The sequence below is a fragment of the Aptenodytes forsteri genome, unplaced genomic scaffold, assembly GCF_000699145.1.
Source record: "Aptenodytes forsteri isolate BGI_AS27 unplaced genomic scaffold, ASM69914v1 Scaffold91, whole genome shotgun sequence".
NCBI lineage: Eukaryota > Metazoa > Chordata > Aves > Sphenisciformes > Spheniscidae > Aptenodytes > Aptenodytes forsteri.
This window is the reverse complement of record NW_008794115.1, coordinates 970,619-982,841: the sequence shown is the minus strand read 5'-3', so window position 1 is coordinate 982,841 and position 12,223 is coordinate 970,619. Positions and strand designations below refer to the sequence as shown.

Sequence of the window (12,223 nt, the reverse complement as noted above, 5' to 3'; positions counted from 1 at the left end):
ATCTACCCCCCTTTAGTTTAAAGCCATTCCCCCTTGTCCTGTCGCAACAGGCCATGCTAAAAAGTTTGCCGCCATCTTTTTTAGAAGCCCCCTTTAAGTACTGATAGGCTGCAATAAGGTCTCCCTGAAGCTGCCTCTTGTCTAGGCTCCTGGCTTAAACCCATTCTGGACAATATGTTTGTACACTGAAACTAAGCAACAAGATTCTGTGCATGCAACTGATGCATTGAGTGGCAAGACACAGGGTGTCTCTCTTTCTAACTCCTATTCCAGACCAAGGTCGGGGGATGGTTACTCTTTCAGGAAAAGGCCAATTTTACAGTTACCCAGCTGTAGAGAGTAGAGATGAAGAGTTAGTTTTTAATTTTCAGGCATTTGTAAGCTGGTATGCACTCTCCAGAGCAGGAAGCACCACCATAATATTAAATATTAGAGAGAATGCCTTAAATAATTTTAAGGGAGGAGACAGATTTAAACATAGAGGAATATTGTTCATTTTATGCACAGCTGGTTTCCACCCCCAGTTAGGCACCTAGTTATAGCAAACACACCACACCACAGTCTCTTCCAACATGAGAAATAAGACTCCATACATTCCAGCCTCATCTCCTCACACTCACTGATGGGGTGTGAAGTGCTCCATGAAGACAGGAAGAGAAGTACACTTGATCATGGAGGCAACTGGCCATGGATCTAAAGTGATACAGTTTCACAGCACGTGAGATCTAGTGCTTTGCTCAGAGAGAAGGTAAGGACTTATGTTGAAACAGATCCAGCATTATTTCAAACATGCCTCCCTCAATTCATGCACATCAGACCTAATGCAAAGGAAGAAGTCCTCTTCTGTAATTGTCCCTAGACAACTTCTTTCCTTTAAATCATTGCTGAATGAAATCTCTGTCCAAATTTCTAATGAAGTAAGAAACAACTTGAAATAGATGCGGAAGCCCAGGAGGTTTCTAACTAACATTACTTCTGGCATATTTTAAAGAAGGAGCACAGCTGTTCAGAACATAAGTCCTCGCTTCTGCTGGGCTGCAGGGAATTCTGCACTACAATCAGGCTAGCAGCAGATGAGGTCCACACACACAGTAACACTAGCACTATGCCCCAAATCATGGGTATGCTCAGGACACATCAGACATCCCCTTCTTTGTCAGCTCTAGGAAGAGCTCCCCAAGATTTCCAGTGCAGCCCTTTAGAAAACTCCGAACATGTAAATAAAGCCATCTTGTTACCAGTCACAAGCTTACTCCTGTGTGCTATTGAACTTCTTCAAATCTTACCCAGTGGCTCTCCACATTGCAAACAATGAGTTGAGAGCACATACATCAATGTCAAGAGTGAAGAGTTACCTTGCACTTTGTCCCACATTTTTTTTAAGAAAAAAGCATAAACCTTTTTCTGATAGAATGACCAGGATGTAGTCTTATTCACACCAGCTGGCAACAAGACAATGAACATAAGAGTTCTAGCAAGGAATCCACAGTATCATATGAGAGATTGACGATGGATAAATTCTCATTTTGAGCTGATTTCTAGTCATGGCTAGCCTAGTGTTAGATCCTCAAATAGAATGTAGAATTGGAACACACTCAAATGTAGGAATAAGAGAAGAAGCTTAAAGTCTTTTGAAAACTATGCCAGCTGTTGAGCTTAGTGGGCAAACACACTGCCTCTTCTGTGTTGGCTACAGCTGTTTGCCATGTTCAAATACGAGCAGATAGCAAATCTTAAACAGAGCCACTACAGTGCTTAAAGATCACAGGTTGGCTTGCTAGGCTCAGTGACCTTCAATAGACCAGAAATGTTCTTTCTAAGCATTCCATGCTGTATGTGCTAATCTATGCAGCCTAATATGTATCACAGTAATTATCACTGCTCTTTTTACATTATTTGCAGCGGTAAACTAGGCGCCAACAAGCAAGATGCCAGAGGTAAAGGATGTTACAAGTACTGACTCACCACCAATGTGCTGTAGTGACTATTCAGGTGAAGTTACATGTCTGAACAAAAAAATGGCCTCACTAGCTACAAGGGAAACTGACACCCAAGACCTTTTGAAGTAGGTGCAGGTTCATGGGAATGCTGCTTTTCCCGACACTCCCAACATTTCTGTGATAGCTTGCAGCAAGACAGAGTTAATGCTCCCAGCATGTCCATGGGGAGCTCCCAGTCAAGGCAGGTGCACTGCTTTTGCTAGGCTGCCTGTCATGCGTTGGAGATTCCATTGTGATTCAGGCACAGACTCTTACTGCAGTCCCTAGAAAGAAGCAGTGAAGTACATGAAGGCATTTGCTCTTCTAGCACTGCCTGCACCTATAGAGGAGGCTCAGCATTCTGCATCCACGGGGAGGGAGGCAAAGCACAAAATCCCTAGGTGTGAGCTAATTAAACTTGCTCACTGCTGTTCTACTGCATAGCCAGGATGATGTATGTAGAGACAAGATGATAAATACACAGAAAAAGAAGTAAGGAAGGAAGAAGCTAATGTTGTGAGCCTGTGAACGAAGCTGTGAATTTTCCTTTGGAATTCTCTCTAACATTCCCCTTTTTTAACCTCAGAAAAGCTCCTGTTGACAAAATCCTCACATTTATTAAGGCCGCTCTGGATGGAGGCTCTGCCCTTCCTCATCAAGCACTTCCCTTAGTTTATGTTCACCTTTGCTGATAGTGCAGATGTATCATCACCCAGGTTGATGAATGCATTGAAGAACACAGGCAAGACAACAGGTATCTCTGTGCCATGATCCAAATGCTCTACAGCATCCCTAGAAATAATTTCCAGCTCTTCAGGCCCAGCACACAGATCCTTCTCCTGTACCAGTCACCCACCCCTGGAGCATGTACACGAGCTTATCTGTTCAGCCTGCCCTACACAGACCAGGCTTGTATGGGGAAGGACATGTCCGGGAGACTTGAATTCAGCTTTCCATTTATGGCCAGAAGCCCTTTTGCAAAAAACTTAGATCTTCCATTCTTCAAGGGGTACTGGCAGCATGCTGCTCTGTTGATTCGGGACTCAATGCACATCGAGCACTTCCCCTGATCTCGTGGGTCAGCGTATCCCACCTACCACATCTAACATGCCCAGGTCCCAGGACAACTGTGTGACTAGCCTCTTGTGAGAAATGCATCAATAACAAAACTGCTTCCTCAAACACCTGCATTTGACTGTCCGGAAGGAGATTTTTTATGCCCTGAGTAGCCTCTAAAGTTACCCCAAACAGAAGAGAGGCACAGTGTATATTTTATCAATAGTGTTATGACAGCCTTCTGAAGTCTGTTCACAACACAGCATTTGCTCCATGAGGAATACCACATGGCATGTTACATCTCAAGGAAAGTAACTATTTTCAGAAATGCTACCCACTGAAGACTACAGAATTCTGAAATACAAGAAGAGGGGTTTCTCCCTGTCTACCATATCCCTGAGGCAGATGCATGATACAGAGGCCAGAATGCCATGCAGGGGCTGATGTTGCTGGCACAGTGCTAGGTGATGCCTAAAAAAGCAAAGGAAAAACATGGTGTACATTCAAACTTACAGGTAGGGCACAGACCTGAGGCACTTCTAGATTGCTAACAAATCAAGGCACTGATGTACCATATGCTTACCTCAACTTTCAAACCATTGTCCTAACTCAAGGGCCTAGCCTGCCTAACTCTCCTTCATTACCTGTTCTAGAGCACAGAAAACAGAGCTTCTGATCTGGAAAAGACAACAGTGTTTTTGCCACCACACATCCCTCAAGGTAGGCATGCCCCTCAGATAATGCTTTTTACTTCCCCTCTCACAGACGCCACCCCCCCATTTTTGTTAATGTGGTTCCAAATTAATTTGAGACTTGAACTGACCTTAATTTTACTGTTGTTAAAGTAAACTGATTTTTATAGTATAACATGTATCATGCTAGGCACCTTGTACACAAAAAATTGTGAGTTGGAGGTAAGGGGCTCCCTTCAAAGCCAAGCAGCAAGTTAGGAAGGGCAACAGATGCAATCTATTATCTCATTCTTGTAGCCGGTATTCTTCATCATACCTTGAAAGGATACATTTCTTTGTGCAACAACTTGGCTGACAGTGTATCTCCATCTGAGTGACAATCCAAAATTGGATCCTCCTCCAAAGGTGTGTTTTAGATGCAGTCTATGATCCAGCACACAGATGGCTGTGGTAGAGACTGCCTTGATTTGGCATTTGATTGCAAGTGTTTCATGCAGTCTGAGGACTTGACTAAATTCCTTCTGAGAGGCAGAGATACCTGGAAAAGTGGTGTCAACATGCACAGTTGTCACGAGAAAGGGGAAAGGCACAATCCCTTCCAGCTCACAGGGTAGGACCTTATGACTTTAAGGGGATTTTAAAGGGAAAAAAGATACCCACATTTTTTCCCAGCATAGCCATATCCCTGAATTGAGGGCACCTTTCCACCTCTCAGGTAAGGGATTATCACAGAAAACAAACAGACCCCTCTCACTGGATTTGACATCCAGTGCAGGCTGATGGGAGTAAATACTCAGGTGGAACCTAACTTCTCTTCCCCTAGCATTCCCTGAGAAGAATGGATGACGGAACAGCCTGGATGTTACGGGCACCACCACTTTGGCCTCACAGTGTCTCAACCATTCACTTCTGTTCAAATGCAGCATCTCCAGCCACTGCTCCCCTGGGGAACTCTCTCTCAAGCATGAAGTACCTCCTACACCTGATCCAAGCAATGACGCTTGGTTACAGGCTTGGTAAGGCAGCACAGGCCTTTTTCTGTGATGGGCCACATGTTATTGCAGCAGCTATTGCAGCAGCTACAAACTGATGCTAGGGGCAAAATAAGAATTGAAAGCTTGCATAAGAAAGCAGTGGAAACACCATACTTACAACACACTTGGATAGACAGTCTAGCCCTTGCAAGGGAACAATGGGGATTTATACTGCTGTTCCAAGAGAGAACAGAGTCCGTTCAGCTGTCAGACAGCTCAGATGTAAATCAGCACATGTGGTTGCAGCTTTATGAGGAACCCCAGTCACAGTAATGTTATCTCGCATTGTTTCTTCTTTCCTCTTTTCTTTGCCTCCAATCCTTCCTCATCTATTTCTTCCATGGACATGGTTATCCAGACAGTATCGGCAATGCCAGTATCTTCTTAGCAGGTTACTTTTTTCTCTCTGTTCCACCTACTCCTCAGGATCCTTAGAAATCAGCATCTTCTTAGCTATCTCTACTTGTGTTCATGCATGCATGCATGCCTGATAGCAGCCAGGCCAGGATCTTATTTCATGCATAGTCCAGGATACAGTATGTCAGATATTAAGATCACAGAGAACTTCTTTCATACACCTGAATTTACTCTGGGATGTCCAATCCCCAAACAGGTTGGGGATAAGGCAAAGATGCAACACTGTTCCTGTGGCTTTGGGTGCACACCCACCCAAGCTGAGACTCACACCACACAGCACACCAGGAACTGGATTCCCAGCGATTTTTTCTGAACCTCTGGCATGGACTTCTTGAAGACAGGACAGACACTTACGAATATCAGCACAGGCCAGCAGATGTGTTTGGCTGCCAGGAGATGACAGCTTCTTACAAACATGCATTCATTCTCAACATGCTCTACCTTAGCCTCAGGTCAAGCCTTTCCTTGAAAAGCCTTTCCAAACCTTAGCATAAAGGTTGCTTTCTTTCAATCAACATAACCACAAATCTAGGAAGACAGTATTTTTACTGTCTGATAGTATTACACTATCAGCAGAAGAAACTTCAAGCCTGATAAAACCCAATTCCAACCACAGACAGCATGGAATCAGATAGACCATTCAATAGTTTATTGAAATCATCAACTTAAAGGCTTTTTTTTTTTAATTAAACATCAGCTGGGAACCAACTGCATCACAACTATGAGCCCACAGAGCTTTCGGGGAGGAAGAATAAGGTTTGAATGAACATATTCGTTATTTCAGACATGATACATTTCTATTCAGGTGTAAGCTTAGCTTCTCAAATTGAAATAATAGGGTCTTATTTCATATGGACATTTGCTTTTGCCTAATTCTCTACTAACTCAAGGGCATGCAGCATGCAGAAAAACTTTAGGTTCCTTTTTCAAACTAGCCCTTACACCTGGTTTCCAGAGTTGATCAAGAGTACATCTGTAAACAAGGAATAACTGACAAAAAGCTTGTTTTGTTTTCTGTCTCTCCTAATGTGCATTCTGCTGGGGTATGCAGATGCCCTCTCTCTGGGATTAATCCATGTTAAATACAGTCAGAAGGACTTCACCAGATTAGTTAAACTAAATGGATAGCCATATAACATTCTTTTGTTCATCAGACAGCATAGCTAACAAACAAACATTACAAACAAAACAGTAAGCATTTTGAGGCCAACAAAACTGCAGTCCAAAGGTCTTCTTTAGAAGTAGTAGACACATAATAGAACTCACCTGTGAAATATAAACTGAATCTTTAAAAACTCTCCAAAAAGATGCCTTTGGATTTTTATTTGTCAAGTAAAATGCAAAGGCAACATCAGTGCAATAAAAAATCCAAACACAAAACCACATGCTTGAATATAGTGGAATATAACCTGACCTCACTGAGTTTTATGGGAAGACTTTCTCCATTTCTACCAGCATTAGGACAAGATGACTGGAAACCAAATACCGGAATCTCAAAACACTAAACATCTTCAGGGAGACGTCAAGCATCTACTACTGGCTCAAATGCATTTTCAGAACACTTGCTATATCATTATAGTCAATTAAACCCCAGTTTTGAAAGTGCCTTTACCATCTTTGAGAGCTCCTCATGTTGGCTTTATAATAACAGACAGAGCAGATAGAACAGCTTATCAGCTGCACCAAACACCAATTTGGCAAAAGGGTGTCTTGCAATTGCAAGGGTACACAAATTTACTGTCCCTTACTTTAGCTAAGCCATCCAGTATTGTCCACTAAGCCATCCAGTATTGTCCACTAAACCATCCCATTTATTATGGCTCTAATCTGGAAAAGGAGATAGAATAAGCTCCTGTCCTAAACACAGGAAGAAAGAAATCAAAGCATTGTAAACTTCATCGTTAAAATTACAAATGCTCATCACTGCTGTATAAAGAGCAAGAACTTATTGGGACTAATCTAGTTTTCTGAGAAATTACTCAACTAGAATGAATAGATTTACACCAATGAGAAATAAAAGCTCCCAGCCCCTCTATAAGACACTGAAAACTTCCAAACAATATAGTCTACATGTCATGTCCTGTGTCACTCTTCAGAAATGCTATTTAAGAAAAGAAAAATAGGAACACTTGCATGAAAAAAGGATCTTTGCATCCAACAGCCTCATCTTCCCCCACTGATTAATCTTTTCTGAGGGCTCAAAACAGGAGCTGCCAATAGAAAAGGAAAGCATACAATCAACTTAACTGGGCACAAGAGTGACTTTTACCTCATAATGAGAAAAAGAGGACCTGCAGTACAAATCTGAGAAATGCACAATTGATCTGCACAAAGATGTATGTTGACTGAGCCAAATCATCATAACTCAAAAACATATGGCCCCATACCCGAGAAAAGTTTACAGACTGCACAGCCAACAAGTAGGAAATGGATGCAGATAATATGAGGAAAATACATGGACAGTACAGTTGCGTAATGCCAGGACAAGGGGTTCAAACAGTCCAAACTCCTAAAACAATACCACCATTAACCACCTCCCTACATGACAGAAAAGAAAGGACGCTACCAAGAATAGCAGTTAAAGGCTCACAGGCATCCTAAAGTGTCTCATTTTGCCATTGGTACAAAAAACCATCAGAGAAGCGAGGAAGGAAGGAAGGAAGCTACACAAAGATGTAGCTTTGCAGCCCTCCTCCAACAGAGGGAAGACCAAGAAGTCTGAATCTGACTGAGGGAAAAAAGGCCATAAGCAAATTGATCAACTCTTTTTAAGTGAACTAACACAATGTCATGTTTTGGCCATCCCTACTACGTACACACATGACAGCCTTGACATTGCCAAGCTGAGCAATATACACTCCAACTCCCAGTGCTCACATTTTCATCTTCCCACATGACAGTACAAACCATCTATATTCAATAGTGAAGTCCAGAGCAGTATTTTTAGATATCAAGGCATCTGCAGGCACATGAAAAGCCTCCACGGTGTTTACTTTTGACTACATAAGCATCTTCATAAACATGGTTTTGCATGCCAAAGGACATTTCTGTTTCATAGCAGCTGTAATATCCATGTGAACTGCCATGCAATTAAAGCTCACATGTGCAATTGTCTTTTCTTACCAGTCATTATTCTCTGGGCTTCATATGGTTCCATATAGCCAGTGTTCTCCCCTTTTCCCATTCTATTCAACTCACTTTTGGCATCAAATGGATCTGAGTAGTCATCAGCTATCAATACCTGAAAGACAAGAAAGTAACTGTTACTAGAATCTCCAGTCAGATGTGCAAACTAGAAGGCAGTAACACCCTACCAGCAAATAACCCAGTTTCACACAGCTGCATCCTATGCCATCTTCAGAGTACAGTCTGAGTTCAGAGGACAAATACACAATTGCCACAAATCAGTTTACTAAATGGTGCTGAAATAGAAGTGTGCTCCTGTTCATACCAGAAACCTCATAAAGGCAGACTCTATGTCGAAAGATTTCTGACTAGCGCAAGATATGGAATAATCGGGATGGACAAATTAGAAAGATCCAATCAGTCAGCACATTCAATCCAGTGCAATTCTTATCAGAGAAGTTTGCTAATATTCAGCAAAAAAAGCACACTTTCACTTGCACTTACTTCACCCCCTCTGCTTTTTAGGTTTATCAGCTACAACTGAAAATATTGTTAAAGTATTTTCAAAGAAATACTCAAAGGCTATTCTTTTCACTGCATTAATAAGAAGCTTTGTAATTTTAGTTTTCAGTTGGAAAGGAACAAAACAGAAAACAAGTTTCTTGTTTAAACTTACTTCCTTGAACCCATCTGTGCCAATCTTTCTCTCAAAGGAACATTATATTTACCTGTATTTTGTGAACTAGGACAAAAGGCAGCAAAAAGAAATTATCTGTCAGAAGAACAAGTTTCCTTTCAACATTAGGAGACTAGAAAAACCTGAAGGTTAGAAAATCTCACCCCTTACTCCACATTACCTTGCTCCCCTGACCCCTACAAAACCATTTTGTGCTGTGTAAGTCCCATGGGTTATATAGGCTTTTTAATCAGCTGATTAAAGTAACAGGAATCATTTCTCCATGTTACTGAAGGGGTAGAATTAATCTTGGTTTCTATAAACTGACAAGGGGACCAGGGCAAAGAAAAAAATCCTCATATGAGAACTGCAGGGCACAGAGATGTAATGTAGGACAGGCAAAAGAGTCTGAAGCAGAGAAAGCAGAGGCAGGCCTCAGCATCAGAATCCCCACAGAATCATAAAATAATTCAGGTGAGAAAGAACCCCGGGAGATCACTGTGTCCAACCCCTCACTCAAAGCAGGGCAAGCCTAAAGGGTTCTGCCCTGAAGGCCTACTCTCTTTAAGAGGGATTTTTCAACTAAGACTCTTTCTGTCTCACCAGTTACTCTACATCTTTAAGACCAGCACCAGTAAGACTGACAGCAGACTGCTATTCCAACAACTTCAATCTTTTCAACAAAGAACCATGAGTACATTGCCAGCTATGAGACTGAAGCTGCATCTGCTTCTGTCTCCTGCTCCCAGCATACCCCATCAGACAGAGCAAAAAACAGGACACACAAGCATTTCCAGATCAAACGCCTGCACAAATGCCATGGAGTAAAGGAACAATTTATTACAAAAGGCAGAGATCTCCATTAAGAGTAGGCAATAAAACATCTAACACACTTTGGAGTCACTACTCAGGCCCTGCAACACTGCCACACTGCAATTTTATACTAGTTATTTTGCTTGCCAACCCTCCCCCCCAAAACAAAACAAAAAACCAGTCAACCAAAAAAATCCCACGACATTCCTCAGCATAAGCTCCCAACCCTGGACTACAGACCACCCGCAAGCACATTCCAAAGAAGGGACATTTTAGAAGATGTATTTGTTATCACTGAATACACGGATGTGAGTGTCAGAGCAAGACTTAGCTGTCCTACAGTCACAGGTTAACAGCTGGGATACCAAAGTATCTGGGGTTGATGTTTTAATTAGAAATTAATTGTGTTTTCCTCCACTCAAAGTTTAAAGTGACTGGAAGTTTCTGACGGGAAACTACCAGACTGACATGGATAAGAGGGAGAAAAAAATTCTTTCTCTCACTTAGTGTCCAAAATTACTGCCTCATTATTGTGAAAAACAGTTAACCCAAAGGAAAGAAGTCCCCTCTCCCATGTCTGGCAACATATGCCCAAGCAGCAAATCAAGTGACAGCAGCTGCACACACTTAAGACAAAGACAACAATCACGCAGCAGTAATTTCTCCTAGTCACAAGGACAGGTTTATCTCCAGAAGTGCTGCAGCTGAAATGCCATCCATTTAGTCTTCTAATGCAATCCTGTCAAGAGCTGCTGGATGATAGCATGGGCTCTGTGCCGCTCTCTATTACAAATGTTGACAATACTTGCCAATCCTTAGCATAACTGTACTAAAACATGAAACATAGCAGTCTAACACAGTTATTTGATATTTCTTCTTCTCAATTTGCCAAAAATACACTAGGAGGAAAATTACACATATACAATGCTGTCAAACAAGATAAAAATTAAGACTGATTTGCTTTAAGCTTAATGGTAACATATTCAAGAGCTTCCTGTATTGCACATGAACAGGAGGACTAAAGCAACTAACTTGTTATTCAGAAGAGGTCTAACAAAGCAAAAGCTGCTTTCTAACAAGTAAAAAAAAAAAAAAAATGTAAGGAAGTCCAAACCCACGTTATTTTATTATTGTATTTATTACTATTATTCTATTTTATTATCTGTAAATCTGTACCAGATCAGATTGAGGCTGGAAATATATCCACGACAGTAATCCCTGGAGTGAAAACTTCCCCTAGCTTGGACAGTGGGTGTAAACTCCTTCCCTTCAGATGAATAATAGTGTCACAAGCACTATGAGAGCTCACCATAACTATGTTTTCAATCAGGTAACCTATCAAATCTGCCAGATTGGGCAAACCAGCTCCCCCAGATGACACCCCACCCCACCCCCCCAAAAAACACCACCCCAAACCAAAAAACCAAAGAAACCCCCCCCAACAAATCCCATACCCACTTTTCAGCACTCAGTCAGGCAGAAAGAGCAGTCTGCTTCACCTTCCTGGAGCTGTATACCTGTATTTCCTTATTACAAGTAGCTTTACAGCTCTGAGCTGCCAGAAGGCTCCCCAAGTGACTGCTACTGTTTCCATATATATTAAAATTTACTAATTCTCAGCCTAGATATAGCAGCTGGCCAGTGCCATCATTTGATTTCTTCTATACTTGCTAACAGCTATAAATTCTCCACTTACAGGAAGGCTCAAGTTTTTCTACTTCTTTAATAAAGAAGCATTCATTCAAAAAGGCTTGAAAACCTCAAATGAGTATGCTTGTTAGTTCTGTTATAACATACCTACTGTAAACGTCTAAACTCCTTTTCACAATCACATTATGGAAGATTATTTCTCCTGTTCTCAGAGATCCCAGCCAGAAAAAGGGTTCCTACTCTGCAAATCTTTGTGCCATCTCCCCAGAAATTACTTTTACCTTAGCAAGCCTATATGCAGTAGGTCAGACAAAGTCAAAGTACAGACAAAGTCTTCTGATGAATGACAAGGTTCTGAATACAAGAGTTTTCTAGTCATGGTACATATAATAAACAAAACATTTGCTTCATGTCAGAGGGTATGAATACATTGTCCTCATACCACTTCATGCCATCCTCACAAAGCCCGAGCTTGCCAATCTTACATTCAAGTTCTGTTCACAAGCCTATGAGTATCCCAGGTACATCCCTTGAATGTGCAGTAAGGCTCTTGTCGTGGTTTAATTTCAGTCGGCAACTAAGCACCACGCAGCCGCTCGCTCACTCCCCCCCACCCCGCTGGGATGGGGGAGAGAATTGGAAGAGCACAAGTGAGAAAAAACTCATGGGTTGAGATAAAAACAGTTTAATAATTGAAATAAAATGATAATAATAATATGATAATAATAATAACACACAAAACAAGTGATGCACAGTACAATTGCTCACCACCCGCCGACC

General features: G+C 41.6%; 1 protein-coding gene across 1 annotated transcript in view; it reads right to left on the bottom strand.

Moving 5' to 3' along the window:
- SHB (SH2 domain containing adaptor protein B) overlaps positions 1 to 12,223 on the bottom strand; it is a 93,783-nt gene that overhangs the window by 64,524 nt on the left and 17,036 nt on the right. Inside the window, exon 2 of the mRNA XM_009275865.2 lies at positions 8,302 to 8,419. Within this exon, the coding sequence (XP_009274140.1) occupies positions 8,302 to 8,419 (118 nt within the window). The remainder of the gene's footprint in view (positions 1 to 8,301; positions 8,420 to 12,223) is intronic.